Source organism: Parasteatoda tepidariorum, chromosome 9 (assembly GCF_043381705.1).
Source record: "Parasteatoda tepidariorum isolate YZ-2023 chromosome 9, CAS_Ptep_4.0, whole genome shotgun sequence".
NCBI lineage: Eukaryota > Metazoa > Arthropoda > Arachnida > Araneae > Theridiidae > Parasteatoda > Parasteatoda tepidariorum.
In genome coordinates, this window is record NC_092212.1 from 26,787,429 (window position 1) to 26,809,602 (window position 22,174).

The following is a 22,174-nucleotide window of genomic DNA, read 5'->3' on the forward strand; positions in this document are numbered from 1 at the left end:
AACACAATAATCTAAGGACTAATTTAGAAATCTAAGTAGTTCCAAGTACTCCTTGTACATACCTTAGATTATGCTTCCAGGCTGCGGCCTGCAAGAGACTTTAAAAAAAAAATCGCAGAAGGGGACCAACTCAAAAAGGTAAAACTCATAGCCCCCCACCCCAAGGCAAAGAAGATATTTAAAAGAATTTACATTTGGCACAACAAGCACGGTACGGAAATATCCCTGAAAAGTATACCACTGGCACCATCTTCTTGCAAATAACTAATTATTTTTTAAAAATAAAACCGGCAGGTTAAAAATCTCGTTCTTTACGATTGCCCCCTAGGCAGAATTTTTTTTGGCTTTTTGTCCCAAACTGCCCCCGATACAAATATTTTGCTTAAAGATACTTTTATACTAATTTAAAGAAACAGAAACGTGTTAAAATTAAAAAATTTTATTTTATACTTTAACATAATAGGCGATATTCTTGCTATTTGAAGGATGAAAAATACACTTATTAGTTCATTTCAAATTTTGTAAATCATGACAAATTAAAATTCATACTTAATTAAAAATTATAAAATCAGTGCAGTAATTGTTAAAATAATGATAAACTACAAAATCCTGTGAATAGAACTCTTGAAAAAAAAAAGATAGTCAAATAAACATGGTGTTCTTTAAAGAAAAAAAATGAAAGAACATAATTTCTAGATTGAACTATCTTTTAAAACTTTCATGATTTTTGAATTCTTAATTTGAAATTCTAGCTGAAGTTCCTTACAAGATTTTTTTTATAATCTCAAAGGAGAATAGAAAAATCATGATTATTTCTTTCCCCTCAAATGTGCAAAAAATACATCTCTGAAAAAGAAAAAAATTTTCAAAACTTCTGCATAAAGGAAAACCAAAATTTTTCACTTTCCAAATGAAAAACCCTTCTGCAAAAACTAACATTCTGTGATAATGTCGCCATAAATCTGCCACAAGGACGACATAGTCTGAGAGATAGGTCACAATATGGAAATACCCCCAGTTACCAGCCTATAGAGGTTTGCTTGGGATACTTACAAACTATGCCCTTCGAATTTGTTCTATGTTGCAATTTTTTTTTCTTTTTCACATAGGGTGCCCCCTAGAAGTTGCCTTTTCTTTTGCAAATGACAATGAAATAAATTCTACACCCCAAGTATATTACATAAAAGTAGAAGCTCTTATCTTATATAAGGTTTGGAAAAATCTCATTGTTAATAATAATTACTGGGTATCTGGTACATTTTCTAATTCATGACCAATTCCAAGAACTTTTCCTGACTTAACAAAGTCACTACTTTCTCTGACAAAAACAGAATAAATTAAAAAAGCATTATAACATTATGGAAATGATAGGTATAACCATAACTGTTATACTCTGCATCTTCATATTTTTTTTATTTTAAAATTAAAAAACAGTAAAGAAAGAGTTGAAGCAATAAAATAGATGAAAAAATAATAGCTAAGCAAATAATTTTTTATTCTTTTTATCTGCAGTATTATATTCTAAATTTACTTTTCTTGTTCATCAGAAAGGAAAGAAATACTACTGGTTTTTCTGTTCTGATTTCAGAATTAAAAAAAAAAGTGCCAATTACTGGCTTGCTTCAGCTAGAATTTTAAATTGATAAAATTATTAACAAAAATTCTGAAATCACAGAAGTTTAAAAGATACTTTGGTCTAAAAATGTTCTTTTTCTTCATTTTTTGAAAGAGCATCATACTATTTAAAGAACATGATAAAAACATTTTATATTTCAATAAAATATCACTCTGAGTGGGGATTTTGTTACAAATTCAGAACACCATGAAATTGGGAGCAGGAATCATTTTAAAAATAAAATTTTTCGGCAACCTAAATCCTGATAACCCTTCACCTGATAATTTTTAATAAATAGTTAAAATCAAGACAAATTTTGTTCAATACCGTAATTCATGACTTTCCAGGTGCACGGATACCCTTAAATTATCACAAAGAAAAACATTCTTAAAGTTTCAGGTCTTGATTTTTTAAGAAATTTAAATAATTACCAGCCTTGTGAATATTGGAAGCTGAAAATATGTTTAAATATTTGACAACATCTATGATTTCGGAAATCTAAAACTTAATTATTTCACAAGAAATGATTATTAAAAGAACAATTTAACTACCTTAAACACCATTGGTTACTGTAATTTAGAAGATAGGTTATTTCCAAAGTTGGACTAAAATATGCACTTTCCAGATTTCACCAACAGAAAAAGCATTCCCTTGGAACATATATTTAAAACTTAATGTTTTCATGAGTTTAATTACGATTTCAAATAAATGTTAACGAGTATATTCTATCAAATTAAAATCATTAGATTTTTTTTTAAAAAAGAAACTTAATTTTTTTTAAAAAATGGCCAACTTACCAAACTGAAATAGAACAATACTGAATTCAGCAGATCTAGCTAATTCGCAACGTTCCTGTAGAGACGAGCTTCTGAATTGTTAAACACACAGTAGCTCGATTCTACAGGTCCCATTTCGAATTACCAAATATTCCTAATTCCATCAATAACACTAAGATCACAGACCAAGAAAAAAGCTGAAAGAGAAATTATTACGATTTAGGAACATACATAATAACATTGGAAGAAATAAATTTACCCAACAGAAAAAGCATTTAAAAAATACGATTTCAACAATACTTTAAGTTGCCTATCGAACTATGAAAAAAAATGGATGCCCAAGAACTCCGTCATTCCGCTACGCTTGCCGTCAGCCATTTTATGAAAGCGGGTTACCATAGCTATTAACGTTCTTGTTAACCGATCGATTTCTCCGTTGGCGAAAATGGCATCCATTAACAGAAAAAAACTAGAAAAATTAAAAAAATACTGCTAAAACCTGATAAAATTAACAGAATACCTATTCCAAGAAATATAGAAGAAATTCAGCAATTTATGAACATAAAACCATTTTTTTTAAATAGAATTTCAATTAAAAAAAATTTGATTCACATAGAAATTCACGAAATAGAAAATTTATTGCATAAAATTTCTAAACAAATTAAGAACTAAACAATTTAAAAACTGAATGCAGTTATTTAAGTATAAAATCAATAAGGAAACTATCTTACCGTATTCCAGAAGGAACCCCTTGTAAGAAGTTCAATAAACTCGAAATCCCAATTTAGGCCTAGTTCTGAAAGAATTCTTCCAAAATATTGTTTACTAATATGAATTACATCAAATAGTAAGTAAAGTTTATATCACACGCAATTAAAAGAAAGTCAAAATGCATAAAGAAAGCTAATAAGGAAAACTGGAATCAAGCAACGCTGATCTATCGATCGTCACTACGGCACTTCATCATCCACCAACCCCGTCCATCGCATTTTAGCCGTTTTGCGAAAAGTACAAAAAAAATTGAAATTTGCATATTCTCCTTTTCGTGGTTGCAGTGAAGAATCATAGAAAGCAGTGCAAAGATTTTTTGCTTAGTTTTTATTTTGTTAAATTTTGTTTTTATTGCTTAATAGTCCTGTAGGTTGTATTTTTTAATATGATTTAAATAATTTCAGATCGGCAGAGTTTTCATCCAACAGTTTTTATATCACTTAAAATATTGATCACCCATCGATTAACCACCAGTTTTGTTAGGCGAACTTTGAAACGATTCATTCAGTTTAAATCGTATACGATCTTTTACTTTACTCTAATACCTCTCATTACTGTATAAATTCAAAATTAAACATATCATTCCGTTGCAAAAGTTTTAATTTTTGTACATTGTCTACTTGTTTACATTTCAAATCGGAAAGAAAGTTCTTGCAATGAATCTGTTAAAAAAATATAAACTTGCAATTAAGAGATTTATTGTTTATTGAATTTAAACTTCCAATATATTATAATGAGCAATACAAAGAAAGTACTTTTTTCAAAACGCTGTGCAATCTGGTGCTTAGTTTTAGGATTTTGTTTAATATTGTATCCTGTATTATTATTGAATTTTTATAATTACTCTCTAATTTATCTTAGTATTTTAACTACTATGTCGGCATTTAATATTGTGAATATGAATCGTAAAGCAATTTACTTTCCTGTTCCAATTTTTTTCTCTATCGTAGACGATGTTAATACTAAAGAGAAAATGAATAAAAGATCTGAAAATCGGGTTAGTCAATGAATTATTTTTAAAACTGTTGTTTCATTTATATAAAATAACTGACCTTGCCTCCTGCAAGAATGAATATTACTAATTTAAAATATAAAATTAAGATCGGTATTATTAAAAGATTTTAATATTCATCACACATATATATAAAGTACTTAAAAGAATAATGGTAATTTTTTATCATATTATTTTAAATTCTTTATAGTTAAATTTAAAGAAAATACCTTTGGATCCAAATAAAAATAATGGTGTTACTGCTAATAATTATGATATAATTAATATTGTGTTATGATTAATAATACATATATTTATATATATATATGCTGAAAAGCAGAAACCTTCCGGGACGGATACAGATTATTACACAGTCTTCAAATTATTTTTCACTGTAGTTCACTTTTTAATTTTAAAAAATCAAACAAACAAATTCTGGGGGGATTGCTAAGATTCTTTTTTAAAACACCTATAAACTTCTTCTGATATAAATTAAAGAGCTGAATTGAAAAAATACAGCAAGGAATAAAAGTAGATTCTTTAATCTGTTGCTTGATTACAGGCTTAATTGTACAGGGATTTATTTCCACTTTTTTTAAAAATTTAAATTCAGTTATCATTGCTTAACATTTAACTTTAATTTCAACAGCATTAAGTTTTTACGTAAAAGCACCTTATATTTGCAAATTTTGCTACACATATGTTAAATTTAGCTGAATTTATAAAATTATAGCTTCTGTTTGACTAAGTTGAAATTAGGGATGTCACAAATATTCAGCCCTTTTGTTAAGTATTCAGTTAGCCGAATATTGGGTAGAATATTTGGCCAAATATTTTGAAAATTATTATTTGGAAAATTATTTTTTGACTAACTTTATTTTGGGGAGAAATTTTAATAGATTTAATAAAGAATAAACTAAATTTGCATTTTTTACTATACATTATTAGAAATAGTTTTTATAAATATTTGTTGAATTTCAAAACTTGTTAATTTATGTTCTGAAAAGAGCAGAATTAACAAGTCATGGTAGATCAAAATTTGATGAATTGAAATTTTTCTAAATTTTTTTTATTCTATGTAATGAAAATAAATTTCCATCTAATATAGTAAATACTTATACAGAGACTGTAATATTAAATGTAATTGTTGTTTTGAAGAAGATTGTGTTTTATAGTTAGGATTTAATAAGATTTCCCTTGCCTCATATGTTATGTGAAACAATCCATTACCAGTGTCTTCTTTTTACACATGTAGAAATATATATTAAAAAAAGGTATTAATTTTTTTTTGTTCTTATTTGCATTCTAAAAAAATCCAAAAGTATTTTAAGTTTTTTAAAATTACTTTACATAAGTTTTATTATTTATTACACTCCAAATGCTAGTGTACAACTGAAATTTATTGACACAACAATTAACATAATAATGAATTTGAAACTTCGAAAATAAATAAAAATTTTAAATAATCTTATATTAAAATGCTTTATAAACAAAAATTAAATAATTGATGAGTTCTTTGAAAAATGATTAGTTTTATATCAATATTTTAAATCAAGTTCATTTAAATAAACGAACCTTGATTATAACTCTGCTTAATAATATCATAAATCAAACTTATTAATTAATACTTCAAAATTAATCAAAACAAATTAAGTAATAAACACAGGATACAAAATGTATAAAAGGTATTAATTTTTTTAAAAAATGTGAATAATAACAGCAAATATATCATACATAATATATTGATATATATTTTACTCTGCATTAAAAGAACATCAATAACAGGAATGTTCGCTATAATACAGATTTTATAAAACAAAAACTAACAGTTTCTGAAGAAGCAAACAGATAAGACGTAGTATAAATAATAATCTTTTTTCCATTTACACAAAGGAGGAAGAGAGAATATTAACAAATAATAATGACAACTTAACTGATGCCATTCAAGTAAAAAAAAAAAAGATTACAACACTCACAGTCAATAAGTTCCTCACATTTAAATTAAAAAAAAAAAATTCTCACATTACATAACAAAATCTCAGTTAAAACCAATATTAATTCAAATTATTATACTATGTTAGAATTATTTATGCTTTCTGTTCTTTCCTGATCATATCAATTTTTTATTTTACAGAAATTGGAATACAAATGGATGTAAAAATTCAATTTATTTAAACTTGTGTACCTAAACATGTATTTTTTTATTATTCCATTATAATTCATAACCTAATAAATGCAAGAGGGAAAGAAGTCAAAGCATTGTGATACAAAAAATGTTTCTAGAAATATACTTTGAGCTGTAATGTTTAAAAATTTCTTGAATGATTTCTATCCATTGGAAAACTCTATTATAAGATAATACTACTTACTAAAAATATATGAATTAGTAATTTTTCATACATTAGAGTTATAGCAATGCTATAATATTATTTTTAATACTTACTGCCAAATAAACACAATATTTTTAGCAACAAACGAATCATTTTGACCCCACAATAAACTACACAACTTCATCGACTCTCAGCAAATGTAGTACGAGTACAAACATGGGATGTTGTGGTCACGTGTTGCACATACGCAAGAATAGCTTACAAAAAAAAAAAAATAGTTGCAGAAATCTGCTTGTAAGTTCCTATTTTGAAATATTTCATATAGGAAATCATTGAATGTAAAACATTTTCTTATGTTTTTAAGACATTCTTGCGATCACTTGAAAAATTTGGCTATGTTTCTACCTAATTGTTGCATTTATGAGACTGTGTGTTGTTCGGGTATATATATATCTAACTATAAGTAGTTTATAGTTAATATTTCACAAATTAATTTAAATGGGTATTATGTCTTACTTATGAAAATTAAATAGATGCTTTAAAACCTTCTTCTAAATGTGTGTGTTTTTTTACTAGGAATTTTCTGTGTGGGGTGCATTAGTTGCTTTATTTTGCAGCATTTGTGTTTATGCAGTGATTTCCATTCTTTTAGGAGCACCGATATATAAGTATGTTAAACGATTTATTTATATTAAAATAAAAAATTCAACACTTTTTATAATTCTTGCTATAAAAAAATGTCAGGTGCATTTATATTATTATAAATAAAACTTGCTATTACCTTACCATCTGGTAAGTAAAAGTTTTAAATAATATTAAAATATACATCCCTGCTTTTTTTTTATTTTTATAGAACTTCCAATCTTTGCTTCAGCATATTAAAATATCATTTTCCAAATTTTCTGTAGAATTCTTGTTTTAACTATAGAAGTAATCTTCATTAGGCTTATTTTGAAAAAAAAAATGAGCTATTAACTACAGAAACTAATGAACTTATTAGCAGAACAGCTTAGCAATGAAATATAAATAAATCCTATTTACTTAATGTATATTTTAAACAATAGAGCTTCAAAATTCTATTTTTCACAAATAAATAAATAATAACTCATTTTTTATTTATTTATTGTTTATTAAATTAAAAGTGCTCTAATCGAGTTTAGGCTGTAAACTAACATCTGCAAAATTTGGAGAGATTCTCTAAAATTGTGTAACAAGCAATATAAAGCAACAAATTATAAATCTATATTTTCTGAAATTTGATGGGAAAAGAAAAGTAAACATTAACACATTAAATTCTTATCAATAAGAAAATGGCTTAACTTCTATTTAGCATGATGACAACATACAGCTTTTGATTATCGTAAAAAAAAAGTTTTTGGTATTATGAGTACTCATGAGGATTAAGAAATGGCAAGTTTCTACCACAGAGGCAAAAAGAAACACCTTAATTAAAATGTAAGGTCCTTTTTATCAAAAAAATAAAAATTACTAGCTCTTATTTGTAAATCTAACTAATACAGACTAGAGAATCTTTATAGCGCAAACCTTGAAACCTGAGACTTTCGTCTTATAGAATTTTGTTATATAACTCATTACACTTCTCTTTATGGCAATGTTAGTCTGGAATAGATCAATCTTAAAATGCTTTAAAAAAATTTTAGATACAAATACTTAAAAATTCAAAATATGCACTTAAGTATTTAATGTTTACTGAAAAAAAAATTTCTGCAGCATTAGAACTAGTAAGAAATAAATTAATTAAGTTTGGTTTGCTTAGCTTTTGAAATTTTTACCTCTTAGCAAATAATTTAACAAATAATGTGAAAAGTTAATAATTCTTGCTGAGTTATAAATATTTCTTAAATGCAAATTTCAATGTTTACACTCACAAAGCTTTCGTAATTTATGGATAATTGCAGTTTATAGAATTGCATTATATAAATTTTCTGCTGTAGGTAGAATGAAATTATTTTTTTTGTGAAATATTAGTTAATGTTATTTTATTACACCAGATGTTAAAAATGAGATTAATTTAAAATCCCTGAAATAAAAAAAAATTATATGCAAAAACATAAAATTTAAGGATAATTATACTATTTAGAAATTTTTTTTCAGAGTACTTTTTTTATTTAAAAAAATTATTTTTAATTGCATCAATATTTATAAATCTGAATTGAATATGAAAACACAAAATTCTATGTATGTGTAATTATTAACTAGTATGAATATATATTTATCTTTATATATTTTTTTGTTAAAAAAATAGACTATATGCATTAAACAATATATATATATATTTCTTTTGAAGAATCACACGAGGAAAGGATTAAAAATTTTGCATTATATTGAATTTGTGTTTAAATATATATTGGTTGCTAAACAATTCTATTAGTCATTTTTAGTATTCTGAAAGAAATAAGTTTCTCATGGATAAAATGTAAACCCTTTGATAGTCAGATTTTATCTGTAGGAAGTTTTTATAATGTCTCCTTAATTAGGGTTCATGCAAGTTTTTAAATATAAATCCTTAAAATTTTCTTCAAATATTCAATTCTTTTTCTTATTTTCAGGATAAAAAATATTTCTAAAATTAACCATTAGCTCTGTAAGAATTGGAGTTAGTGAATTTGAAAGCCAATAAGAAACACAGAGTTAAAAGAGATTTTATTATTTTTTTTTAGTTGTCATTATCAAAATAGTAAGTGTGCCAAAAATGCAGGTTTCTTATGATGATATTGAGGTTTGGCTGTTTATTTTATTTATTTGATATTTTCTTACAGTGTTCTTTAAATATGTGGTGTTTCATTATATCATTTTATTTATTTTTCTTTGTAGAGATTGGGGTGCTACTCTCTATTTTAGCTCTCTAATGACTTTACTCACTGTCTATCCTCTGATTTGGTATTATTTCTTCAGTGATAGTATCAGTTCAGTTTTAAAAGTAATAACTGATACCAAGTGAGTTATAAAAGTTAAAAAGTTCATTCTTTTCTTTTTTATATGTTATTTTCTTAAATGTCATTTCTTCACTAGAATCATTAAATGAGGTATATTTTAAACTTTTTTATGAATTTATTGTATTGTAATTACAGTACAAAGCTAGATGCCCAGTTTACTGGAAATGCTCTTTTTGCAGACTCTTTTTAACAATTTTAATTTTTAAAAAATTAAATTATTTTCCTCACATTGTGTTAAAAAAAGTATTAATAAATAATTTTTTTTTTTATTTATTCTTGCTGCTTTTCTAATTTGCTAAACATTTAATTTACTTTACTAGAATCATTAAATGAGTGATATTTTAAACTTTTTTATGAATTCATTGTATTGTAATTACAGTGCAAAGCTGGATGCTCAGTTTACTGGAAATGTTCTTTTTGCAGACTCTTTTTAACAATATTAATTTTTAAATAAAATCAAATTATTTTTCTCACATTGTGTTAAAAAAAAGTATTGATAAATTTTTTTTTAAAAATTTATTCTTGTTGCTTTTCTAATTGCTAAACATTTAATTTACTTTAATAAGCACACTAAAAGAGGTGTTGAAAAGTCAAAAGGAATTATAGAAAAAGAAACTTTAGTGAGAAGATTAAACTTAAATATTAATTAAACTGCATATTAATAGTGTTTAAAAAAGAACAGCAGGAAAGTTTTGTTTCTCTTAAAATTATAAATGTTTACATCAAAAAAAAAAAAAAACAATCTTCTCAGTTCTGTTTCTTGTTTAATATTTTTTTAAAAAAAATTCAAATTAAATAAATTTACTTTTAAAATTTGAGGGTGGTTTTTTAATGTTATTTTTATCTGCTTATTTGCTTTGCTAATTTTTCATATCAAATGGGAATAAAAGACTGTCTGAAAGAAAGAAAGTGTCTGAATTCTTTGAAAGAAAAAGTTCAAATTGTAGTCTGCTCACTTTTATTTATTTTTGTATGTATATATTTTATCATGCTAAACACTCTTTTGTTAATTAAAGGTCATTCAATCCATCAGAAAACATTGTGATAAATTGATATAAATTATCATCCATTTGTTATTTTTTTATTGAATAATATATATTTTGATGTTTATCTTAAAGACTTTTTATTGGAAGAAATCTATTTTCTGTGCTTGCCGAAGTGCAATGATTCTGAATATAGGACTTTCCACTGTGTTTATATTAAAATGAAAACCAGTATTTTGTCCTTTTTTCAACTAATATTTTTTTGAACATTATATCCCTTCAAATGCTTTATATATATCAGAAATTATTAATTTGTATTATAAATTTTATAAAAATTTATTTGTTAGGAATCGATATCTTAGAACAGATGTACGAGAAATTGTTTCAATAAGAAATATATTTTTTATGTAAGAAATCTCTTTTTATCTGATATCTTGAAGCATTAGGATAGATGAATGTGTAAACATTTGTCTCCCATGGCAGGAAACGAACATTTTCTGTTTGCCGAAAAAATTTCTCTTCAGTTAACTCTACATTTTTTCCGTCAGGATTCTCAGGTAAAACTTTCTTTAGGTTTAAACTTTGCATAGATCAGACATGAAATTATTCAATGATTTTTTACCTTTCTGCCATTTCTCTTTCTTTCTTCCTATTTTCATTGTTGTAGTTGTCATTTAAAAATTTTTTTTTTATTGTTTCGTCAAAGAAAAAGAAAACTTTGACTTCAGTTGCAAGGTAAAATACTTCTTAAGAATGTTTTAAAAAGTAGAGTTCAACAACAAAATCTGTTGCTCACAGTTGTTGTTGTAAACTGTGTTTGCTTCATTGCAAACACAGATTACTATGTTTTATTTTCGTATTTCCCTTTGTTCTTCTTAATATTCCTTTTAATGGCAGGTAGTTATATTTATTTATGAAAATAAATTTTTAAGACTCAAATTATTTTTTATGTTTTCAAATAATAATTTTCTCACTGTAGTCAATATTTTTTTTTATTGTGTTGGAAAAAAATGTTTCATGGAAAAAAATTCTTTAAAGATAAATTTTTCTTTTGTCTCAATAAAAAATTTCCCATTTTTTTTAAAATTCACTTAGAAAATACTCAAATACAGAAGGTATTGATTATTAAGTGGTTAGAAACAGGCATTAATAAAGAAGTTTTTTTTTTTTTTTGCAGAGTTGATTTTTATATTTTGAACACCTTTTGAAATTTTTTAATCCTTTCATACAGCAAAAATAATCTATTTATGAACTTGAAACCTTCTTTTAAAAAGAAAAATATGATTTTAATTAATATGATTAATATAGATAAATGCGGAAAATGTATAAATTGTACTTTAATATTAGCTTTTTCAAGGACCATATCCTTTTATTTTTAAAATTTCAATTTCTAAAATAATTATGCTGCAATTTTTTATATTGCGATATTTTATTATATTTTTTTTGTATAAAATAATTCTGAATATTTTTTTAATAGGTAATTTTTCTTTTCAGATTTGATAACATGATGGAAAATCACTTACAGTCAATTTTAATATGGACAATTATGGGTGCATGGGTTGGTGCTTTCCCCATACCTTTAGATTGGGATAGGCCATGGCAAAAATGGCCCATTACATGTTGCATTGGAGCATGTCTTGGAAATAGTGTAATGCACTTAATCACAGGATATAAACTTTTACAATCATATGTGAAAGATAAGAAAAAAGTTTTATTTAATAGAACTGTATGATTGTTTTATTAACAATGATATGAGCAGTGATAATAATAGCTTTATTAGCTTCAGTCTCGGTCTTTATGAGTTTTATGAAATTATGCCTTTCCTTTTCTGTTAAAGCTCATTGTAAATAAATATATAGTTCATTATACTGTTAAACATTAGGAATTTGAGTATTGTTATATAGTGTTTTTTAAACTCATTTCTAGTTTTTATATCATTAAACAAATGTGTTTTTTATTTAAAGTAATGTATAATTGTTTTTTTTTATTGTTTTTTTTTATGTTTGTAAGCTATGTCCCCTTAATATACAATTTTTGACTTTCTGTTTTACAATCATTCAAACTAGGACTTAATAATAATGGCAGTCTGAAACATCTGAAATTCAACACAGACCACTATTAAATAATAATTAGCAGTCCAATGAATCAGCAATCAATCATTACAATTGAGTATAAAGGGGTAATCTGCTAATTGGGGTTTTTGGTTTGATGTTTTGGTATGCGTTTCTATAAGAAAATATTTGGTCTATGTTCCTTCATCCTGAATTTAAATATAACACATTTTCTGTTAATTTTCATTTTAATGATATATTTTTTATATAATAGTAATGCTCTACTTATAGTAATTATGCAACACAAAATCTGTTCTTTATAATACAATAAAATTTGGATTTATATGAAGCGCTTAGTTTTAAATTTTTCAACTAATTTACTGAAATTTCAATATTGTACTTGTGAAATTTATATTGTTTCATAATTTTTTGAATATTTTCTAAAAATCTAATTGGAACATGTTAAAAGACCAGTGGAAAATGTGTATAAACTAGGGAAATCTTTTAGTTATTGGACGTTTGGACTAATAACTAAATTTTCTTAACTTCTACCTTTTGTCAACTATGCTTATTAAATTTTTAAAACTGTTATAATTCTAAAATGTAGAAGTGCTGATTCACAACATCAAAAGATTTAAATCTTTCGACATTTTGATTTTTTCGAGGAAAATTTTTTTTGATAGTGGTTTTTGAAGCCCTATCACTAAAGAAAATGAAAAAGCCACTTTTAAAGTGCCCTGTACTTGAGGCAAAGCTATAGTTTAAAGTTATACCATCTTGCCGTAAAAAATAATCTGAACTTCAAAACAGACTAATAACTTTTAACATTTTAGAAGTTTTAAAAATTGCATATTTGGCAAGATTTTTCCATTATGATAGTTATCAAAATCAAAAAATAATTCACAATGTTTGTAAATTTTTATGAACAAAAATTGAGAATTATTACATTGGAGTATTTTTTTAAGTATTAAAAAAAAAAAACTTAAAAAGCTTTTAATTAACACAAAACTGTTTTTTTTTTCTTTTCTTTTCATATTGACATTTTTAGCCATTTTCATAATTAGCTAAGAAAGGTCCTATAGATAGATAAAAATAAGCTGAACTTCACCTTACAGTCTGAATAATTATTGCAAACTTGCAGTTATTTTGAAAATAGCATGTTATTAGAAAGAAACAAAGAAAAGATATTTCACGTAATAGCAGAATTTTTGAAAAGCCTTAAATGAAACTTGGGCAACAGAAATGTAGCTCATGTATTTGTTTGTTATCTTTAATTCTAAATAAATCTAAGTATGCAAAACTTGGAAAGTTTTTTAATTCAAATATAACATTATTACAATTTTAAGTTGAACTGATATTGATCAATATTGCACTAAGGAATACTTTAGTTGTTATCAGCTTTACTGATATATTTACTTGTTATACTTTAGTTGTTCTAAAAACAAAATTCACGATGGTCTACGAGATAAATTTTGATCTCTTTTTCTATGGCCCTTTTTTTTAAAAGTGAATGTGCATCCTTATTTTAATGTTGTAATCTTTTCTACACTGAAGCAATATTTTTAACAATGCTATGCTGTCAATAATGTTGCAATCATGATGGATTTCTATACTCTCACAAAAATGCATAACCTGCAGTTAAAAAGTTTCATATTTATCTGCATTTTAATTAACTATATAAATTTAAAAAAAAGATATTAAAAAAATTTGATCATATATTTGAATTATTGTTATTTCATGTTGTCTTTCACATTTTTGAACAATCAATCTTGACAAAAATGTTATTAGTGAAATTTTTCGATTACAACTCATAATCATGATTACAATATTAGTAATTTTGATTACAATTGTAATGGAGTTTACAACAATCAATTACAATATTCATAATTTTGATAAATTCATAATTGCGATTATAAATTTTGATAACAGTAATCATGATTACAGTAATCAATCAATCCTCACCTTAACACCAACATTCATAATTTTGATTACAATTATAATTATGAACTATAATCAAGTACTAATAATTGTTATTACTAGTAATTAAATTATAGGATTACATACAACGATAATTATAAGTAATTGATTGCATAGCTTAATTACTGTAATCGACATGCAACTCTGATTCACATAACCTATTCTACAATAAATTTCAAACAAGTTTACTTTTACGCCAATTAATTTTTATAAAATACTTTTGAACAAAATATGAGTTTATTTAATTTATATTGTTTAATTAAGGAATAATAAAATATAAAAACTTTTTACCCACAAGATTGTTTTGGATATTCATCTGCGTAGATATATATTTCGAAATGCAATATTAATAGTAAAAACTTTTTTTAAAAAATATAGTAAAGTATCATTTATACGTTTCTCATTTCTGCATTGTTTTATGGCAGCCACTGTTCATTCTTAATTTTTGCAATGTCAAAATGGTTTGTATAAAAATGTACAATGCTGATGTCAATGTAAAAATGATATTTTTAAAATACATTTGAGTATTAATTTTTAAGATGTAAGTGAAAAATTAAAAAAAAAAAAATTCTTGCAAATTATAATATATTTGAGAAATGTGAAGATTTTAGAAAAAAAATATTTGTCAAAATTTGCTGAGCAACAAACTTGCGACTCTCCTTTTGTAGTTATCCTTATTTGTTTTAGAGAAAGAGACATTTAATAATCTTAAATTTATTACTATGTATATATACCACTTTTCATTTACTATTTATCATCTCTATTTGTAATTTTGAATTTTACTACATAAACCTTAACAGTTTATAGGTATTTAAAGTTTATATTATGCCTCAGCTTTTTTTCATACGAAGAAAGACTATAGCATTTTCATATTAAGTTTAGAAAAGATATATATGTTAGAGAATATTTTTAATATATAATTAATTGTAACATTCATTATATAATTTACTTAAAATAATGTAATTAATTGTATATTTGACAAGAATAAGAATAAAATGATTTTTGTCACAATATATATAGGTTTGGACCCTGTAAGTATAAGTGTCATGCTGCTGCTTCTTATAGAGCAGCATTAGCTCGAAAGGTTAAAACAACTATTGATGGAAAAAAATAGTCTTCAGGAATACTTTCTGAGTAAAATTAGCGAGTCATTCAGCTAACTGTGAGGGGGAAATATATTTTATATATCTTGTTGATTATAACAAATTAGTGAGCAAATCTATTCTTCAAGATAGGTAAAAGTATAATCATGGACAGACATAAAAATATTTTTTTATTCAAGTATTCATTATTCACAAGACATAATATAGTTATCTATAATAGCAATAACATTTCATAATATAAATTAACACAACTTACTTAATTTTAACTACTTCAATAATGCTAAATTTGGATTTGGCAAAATAATCATATGACATAAGAGTATTATGCATTGATAAAATATTTAATTTCCAGTTTAAATAATAAGTATTAGAAAAATTTTACTTTCATGCTATATATTAAAATTCAATTTATAACAGGAAAAACATGTGGTAAAATAAGAATAAATCAGATCAAAGCATTATTATTTATTCAGGGTATTACTTATTCTTATCTAATAAATTAGATCACTATCAGACTCTGTTTTCTGTAATTTTTCTGTGCTGCAAAGCAAACTGTAACAAGTTGAATACCTAAAACTATAACTACAGTGTAACTTTATGATTTCTAAAAATAAAAATATGAGAATAGGGTTACTGAGTAGAATAAAGAATTAACATGACTATAAGCAGTTAGATTATATCTCAAATAAAACCTCTTATTACTTTTATTATAGAACGTACAAGAATATTTTTGATCATTAACATAATGCCAGACTTAGATAAAATGAAAAACTTTCTGCAAAAAACTTTCAAACAATTTATTTACTCTTATAACTAGTTTCAACTCTTTGACGCTCCCTAATTTTGACAAAATTTGTTTGAAAATCACTAATTTTTTTAAAAGTATTTTAATTTCTATAAAATACCAGTATAAATTTCTTTAGATCTAGCAGTTTTTTGAAGAAGAAAACTAATTATTGGCTTGTTAAATTTCCTGTTTTTATATTATAATCTGACCGTTCTTTTTTTAATTGATGATTAGTAATTATTAAAGAATTTTCCATAATGGTGATAAATTTTCCGTATACGGTGTTTGTGCATTCCTATAAATTATGCATATTTGTTGAGTGCATATGTGAACATTTAGATTACTTTTATTTGGAAAACTTTTATTACATCTGCCACAAGAATGAAGTTTTTCACAAGCATGAACTTTATTATGTTTAGTTAGATTACCCTTATAAAAAAAACTTTTACCACAGGTACTACAAGAAAAAGGTTTATTAACAGAATGAATTAAGTTGTGATTAGTTAAAGCACTCCTCTGCGAAAAACTCTTACTACAAATATTACAAGAGTAAGGTTTTTCACCAGTATGAATATCACTGTGTTCAGTCAGATCACTCGGTTGTAAAAAACTTTTGTGACATACACCACAAAAAAGCGTTTTTTATTAGTATGACGAAGAGTGTGATAATTTAAACGCTTTTCGTGAGAAAATTTTTTACTACATATATTACAGGAATAGGGTTTTTCACTGCTATGAGTTCGATTATGAACATTTAGCTGACTCTTCTTTGGATAACTCTTGTTGCAAATACTACAAGAATAAGGTTTTTCACGAATATGAACTTTATTATGTTTAGTTAGATCAGTCTTAAAGAAAAAACTCTTACCACAGGTACAACAAGTAAAAGGTTTTTCAACAGTATGGACTAAATTGTGATTAGTTAAAGCACTCCTCTGTGAAAAACTCTTACTACAAATACTACAAGAATAAGGTTTTTCACCAGTATGAATATAACTATGTTCAGTCAGATCACTAGATTCTAAAAAACTCTTGTGACACATATCACAAAAGAAACGTTTTTTGTTGGTATGAAGAAGATGGTGATAATTTAAACCCTTTTTGTGAGAAAAATTCTTATTACATATATCACAAGAATAGGGTTTTTCACCAGTATGAGTCCGACTATGAACAGTTAGCTGACCCTTCTTTGGATAACTTTTATTACAAATGCTACAAGAATAAGGTTTTTCACCAGTGTGAAGAAGATAGTGGCTTGTTAAACTTTGTTTGGTAGAGAAGCTTTTATTACATATACTACAAGCATAGGGTTTTTCTCCAGTGTGAGTGCGATTGTGATTAGTCAAATAACTGCTCCTTGAAAAACTCTTATTGCATATACTACAAGAAAAAGGTTTTTCACCGGTGTGAAGAAGATTGTGATCATTTATGCTAGTTTTGGTAGAAAAACTTTTATTACATATACCGCAAAAATAGGGTTTCACGCCAGCATGAACCCGTCCATGGTTAGCTAAGTATTTCTTCTTTAAAAAACTTTTAAAACATATACTACAAGAATAAGGTTTTTCATCATCATGAACATTATTATTTTCAGGTAAGTCACTGTTTGATAAGCTTATATTTTATATACTACCACCCTGTCCTTTGTTGCTTGTAGCCAAATTATCTTTTTGCATAAAATTAAAGAGTCAAGTTTTTGAAGGATGGACATTACTATGAATAGATAACATTAATGTTTAGTAAAGCTCTAATTACTATGATACAAAATATTTTTACAGAATGAAATAAATAGTTTGTGGAGAGTATTAATATTACTATTTCTTATGTAACAAAGGCAACAGAAATATGTAAATTAGTATGAATATATCAAAATCATCATACAATGGAATCAAAAAGTGGAGATCAATGAAATATTAATATTAAATGCCTATTAGTTAATGAAGATGATAAGCCTAGTTTCAGCTATTCAATGTACAAAGAAAAAATTTCAAGGGCATCCTTTCTTTTGGCTATTCATCTAAGCTATCTTCAAGAACCATGAAACAAAGAACAGTGTTTTCAATTTTAAGTAAGCAATCCTGAAAAAATAATGAATATACATTTTTATATTATTGCATATTAAACAAATATCTTTCATAACTAGTAAATATCCAAATAATGTATCTTGGCAATAGTTTCCCTCACATAGTTCAACTAGTATTTAAATTCATAAATCATGAAAGTAAGTTAAGGTATAAACTCACTTTCCTGACTCTTTGGTAAAAATGAAATTTTAAAATTTAAGTTTGCTGTTGTTAAGTTTGAAGAAATAAATTATAATATTTACTGCAATTAAATGAGCTTTTTCAAGTCATTACAAATGAAAAAGATGTTAAAATCAAAGCTGGAGTCTGTAGTTGAACTCTTCAACCTTAATTTTGAAAGAGATCTTATCTTACATAAATGTCTTAGGACAAGAAGATTTTTAGTCAATGTTCATGAACTAGATAACTAATAAAAAATAATACACTAATTCATTTACATAATTTTTTTTCAATTAATTCTGCAGATTAGTCAAATATATTTGGTTTTAAAATTTTTAAATAATAAGATAAATTATTAATAATTCACTTATAAATATAAAATAGTTTCAACAATTTTCTTTGTTCTTTTTGAATAGTTTAATAAACATAACTCAAAAAATGCTAAATTTGTTTGATTAAGTTTCAGTTTGCAATAATTGTTATATATTTTTCCAGTTAATTATGAATGTCAAAACATATTTGACTAAAGAAACTTATATGAATATGACTTCTTTTAAGTTATTTCAATTAAATTTTAATTAGTAGGAGTCAGATTTAGATAAAACTTTCCGCTAGCAATTTATATTAACCATTTACAGCCAGTTTCAACTTGTTCATCACGGCTTAATTTTGACGAAATTTGCTTGAAAATCAGTTTTTTTTTTTTTTTTAAAGTGTTTTAATTTTTAAAATACTTAATACTGATTATTATATAAATCAGCATATATTTCTTTAAATTTCACAGTTTTTTTGGAGGCATAAAACTAGTTATTGATTTAACAAATTTTGTGTTGTTATATCTGTTGTTGTTGTTAATTTACATTACACTAGAGCTGCACAATGGGCTATTGGCGACGGTCTGGGAAACATCCCTGAGGATGATCCGAAGACATGCCATCACAATTTTGATCCTCTGCAGAGGGGATGGCACCCCCGCTTCGGTAGCCCGACGACCTGCACGAGAAGTCGAGCACTTTACGGTAGAACAGTTTAACGAGGACCAATACCGCACACTCTTGGTCCTTACGCAGACTAATCCAAGTGGTCACCCACCCACACACTGACCGTAGCCAGTGGTGCTTGATTTTGGTGATCTGCTGGGAACTGTGTCTTAACAATCAGTCCACTGCGGGACATTGTTATATCTAAATTTTTAAAAATTTACTGTGGAGTAGATTGTGGGAATTTTAACAGATTTTATTTTCATAATGAGCAACATTAAAAAACTTTCGACTAACAACATTTGCACCTTCATGTATATTATGCATATTTGATTGGAGTGTAGCGAATTCACCGGCTTCTACAAAATTTTCTTCAATTCTGCTTTTATAGTCGCAGTTAAAATTGCAATTTACTGCATTTGTTTTATACTTTTCAGAATGAATAAGATTTGTTATAAATTGTTGCTATAGTGAAAGCTTTGACTAGAACTATAATAAGTATTTATATTTATTCACAAACAAAAAAATAAAGTTTATTTTTTATACGTACAAGAGAACACTAAATTAATCAACTTTTATTTACATATTTTGTGTCACAAACATTAAAGAATAACATTTCAATTTCGTATAAATAAGATCAAAGGTGTAAAAGATGGGTCCACCAAGGTAAAGTATTCTGTCGTTGGTTGCTTTTCATTATTTTTTTATTTGTGGTAAAATTTTTCTTTCTGTAATTTTTCTTTTACGCACAGTAAAAATTAATTTGTTCTTTTAAATTTGGAGAAAGTTCAATCTAGTATCATTTCTTTTTGTTGCTTACATACTTTAAACAAAATAGCAAAGCTATCAGTCAAGAATCTGCATCCTCAATCATCACACATTTTTATTTCAAACAATAGTGTAAATTCAAAAGAACCAATACAAGACAATTTAAGTCAACTGCGCTATTTATTTAAGAAATTCGCAAACAAATCTTTTTACAACATTTATAAAATGTTAACATTAAATGTTGGAATTTGGAGCATTCCCACCCCTGAAAGCTTTGCCATGACAACACTGAGTAAGATGAAGTTAATTTCAATTAGATTTACTTTTGAGAGTAATATAAACAGGATAATATCAAATTACATTGAATTTCAACAGGCTTACACTGCACATTACAGAAATAATGCTCTGTATTAACAGAAGGAAGTTAAAAAATTTCATCTAAAGATGTTTAAAAAATTTAAATATGTGCAGGTTTTATTTAAGAAAAATACACACTTTAATAAAAACTTCATTTCATTTAATACAAAAAAAGTTTTATCAAAAATACAAATAATGTTAATATACTCTATTCCTACCAACTTTAGATATCAAATTTCTACATAATAAGAATTTGGGAATAATTCAAAATCGCTACCTCATTTTGAAAACTAATTGTATTTAGAATGATTTTTAAAAAAACTGTTTAGTGGCCACTAAATCTTACCGTTAGTTTGAAAAATAGTTCATAAAAATAAGACCATTAGTTCATAAAAATAAAAAGCTCCAGCAGACTAAAGGAATAACTTATATTAATAATTTGTTTATTAAGTTTTTTTAATATTATAGTAAATACAATTCACTCTCACTCAATTTTTTACATTCATCGCTCGTAGATTCCAGTGAAAAAAATATAGTTTTAACTGCACCTACACTGCATATATGTCCAAAACATCGAGAGTATTTGTTTACTTTTTCAAGAAGAGTTCTTTCGGTTTGATGTGACAGGAGTAAAGTTGAGATGAGAGATAAGCATATTCTGTAGGTTATTCTACTGACAAAAATCCTCTGATTTTTCCTCTGAAAATCTCCTTATTTGCTTCCAGGATATGAAATGGCTATTGAAATTTCTGGATATAATATAATAATTCCCTAAAATGTAGAAATAATCAGATATTCAATTTTGCAGAGAGCTTTTCTTGCTCCGCAGCCTAATGTTGAGACAAATTTGTTCACACTGCATTAATCAGATTCTAAACGTAGTTGCGTTTGCTGATCTGATTCGTTCGAAGTGGACACATGTTTAGTAGCAATGATAATTTTTTTTTTTTACAGTTTTTTTTGTTGAAGATGACTACCGATGAAACTCGAATCTCGATCCTAAATCGCTTTTTGTAAACAAAACATGCCCTTTTTTCCCTGTTAGATTTTTCGTCAGCTTGACTATGTGAAATATATTATCTGGTGTTTGGTGTCGAATGTAAAATAAACTTTTCCAAGAAATTGAAAGTCTCTCTTTCTAAAGATAAAACAAAACAGAATTACGTGAAATCATGGGTTGTAAAGGAAATTGCTGTCAAGCAATCTATTAAATAAAACTATTTCTCTGGTTCGTTAAATTAATGTTTTCTAGGGTATTCATCCTTTTTTTTTCTTCTCTAGTTAAAGTTTCTAGAATGATTTTAATAGCATATTATATTGGTTTTTTATGCAAATAAATATTTGAAGAAATTTTTTTTTTCTGTCTGAAATCTTCATAATTAAAGCCATAAATTTATGAGAAAAATTTCAATTAAATCTCCATTATTGCTAAATTAGAATGAAAATTTCTTTGTGCTGCCACTTCAGTGTAAGATTTACTCTCTA

At 25.8% G+C, this 22,174-nt stretch overlaps 3 protein-coding genes across 4 annotated transcripts in view; 2 read left to right on the top strand and 1 right to left on the bottom strand.

Annotated features, from left to right (window-relative positions):
- The first annotated feature begins 3,637 nt into the window (after positions 1-3,637).
- Positions 3,638-15,464, top strand: LOC107452444 (phosphatidylinositol glycan anchor biosynthesis class F). Of its 2 annotated transcripts, none has more exons than XM_016068921.3 (4): positions 3,638-4,159; positions 7,060-7,151; positions 9,319-9,441; positions 11,918-15,464. In XM_016068921.3, the coding sequence occupies exons 1-4, from the start codon at positions 3,896-3,898 to the stop codon at positions 12,153-12,155; spliced, it is 717 nt and encodes a 238-aa protein (XP_015924407.1). In that variant the 5' UTR covers positions 3,638-3,895; the 3' UTR covers positions 12,156-15,464. The 2 variants fall into 2 exon arrangements, with proteins under 2 accessions (XP_015924407.1, XP_071041741.1); XM_071185640.1 differs by lacking the exon at positions 3,638-4,159 and adding an exon at positions 4,304-4,328.
- Positions 15,465-16,928: 1,464 nt separating this feature from the next.
- On the bottom strand, positions 16,929-19,760 carry LOC122271079 (zinc finger protein 84-like). The gene is made up of 2 exons (XM_071185774.1): positions 19,689-19,760; positions 16,929-17,864 (listed from the first exon to the last, which is right to left on the bottom strand). The coding sequence occupies exons 1-2, from the start codon at positions 19,758-19,760 to the stop codon at positions 16,929-16,931; spliced, it is 1,008 nt and encodes a 335-aa protein (XP_071041875.1).
- Positions 19,761-21,452: 1,692 nt separating this feature from the next.
- LOC107452429 (protein zer-1 homolog) overlaps positions 21,453-22,174 on the top strand; it is a 39,200-nt gene continuing 38,478 nt past the window's right edge. Inside the window, exon 1 of the mRNA XM_071185775.1 lies at positions 21,453-21,917. The gene's annotated coding sequence lies outside the window, so the exon portion shown is untranslated. The remainder of the gene's footprint in view (positions 21,918-22,174) is intronic.

Coding starts and splice junctions, on each gene's coding strand:
- LOC107452444 (XM_016068921.3), top strand. CDS start 3,896: ATGAGCAATACAAAGAAAGTACTTTTTTCAAAACGCTGTGCAATCTGG. Junction 4,160..7,059: donor ATAAAAGATCTGAAAATCGG/GTTAGTCAATGA, acceptor TTTTTTTACTAG/GAATTTTCTGTGTGGGGTGC. Junction 9,442..11,917: donor AAAGTAATAACTGATACCAA/GTGAGTTATAAA, acceptor TTTTCTTTTCAG/ATTTGATAACATGATGGAAA.
- LOC122271079 (XM_071185774.1), bottom strand. CDS start 19,760: ATGTCCCGCAGTGGACTGATTGTTAAGACACAGTTCCCAGCAGATCAC. Junction 17,865..19,688: donor ATCAAGCACCACTGGCTACG/GTCAGTGTGTGG, acceptor AGTTTTTTAAAG/AAGAAATACTTAGCTAACCA.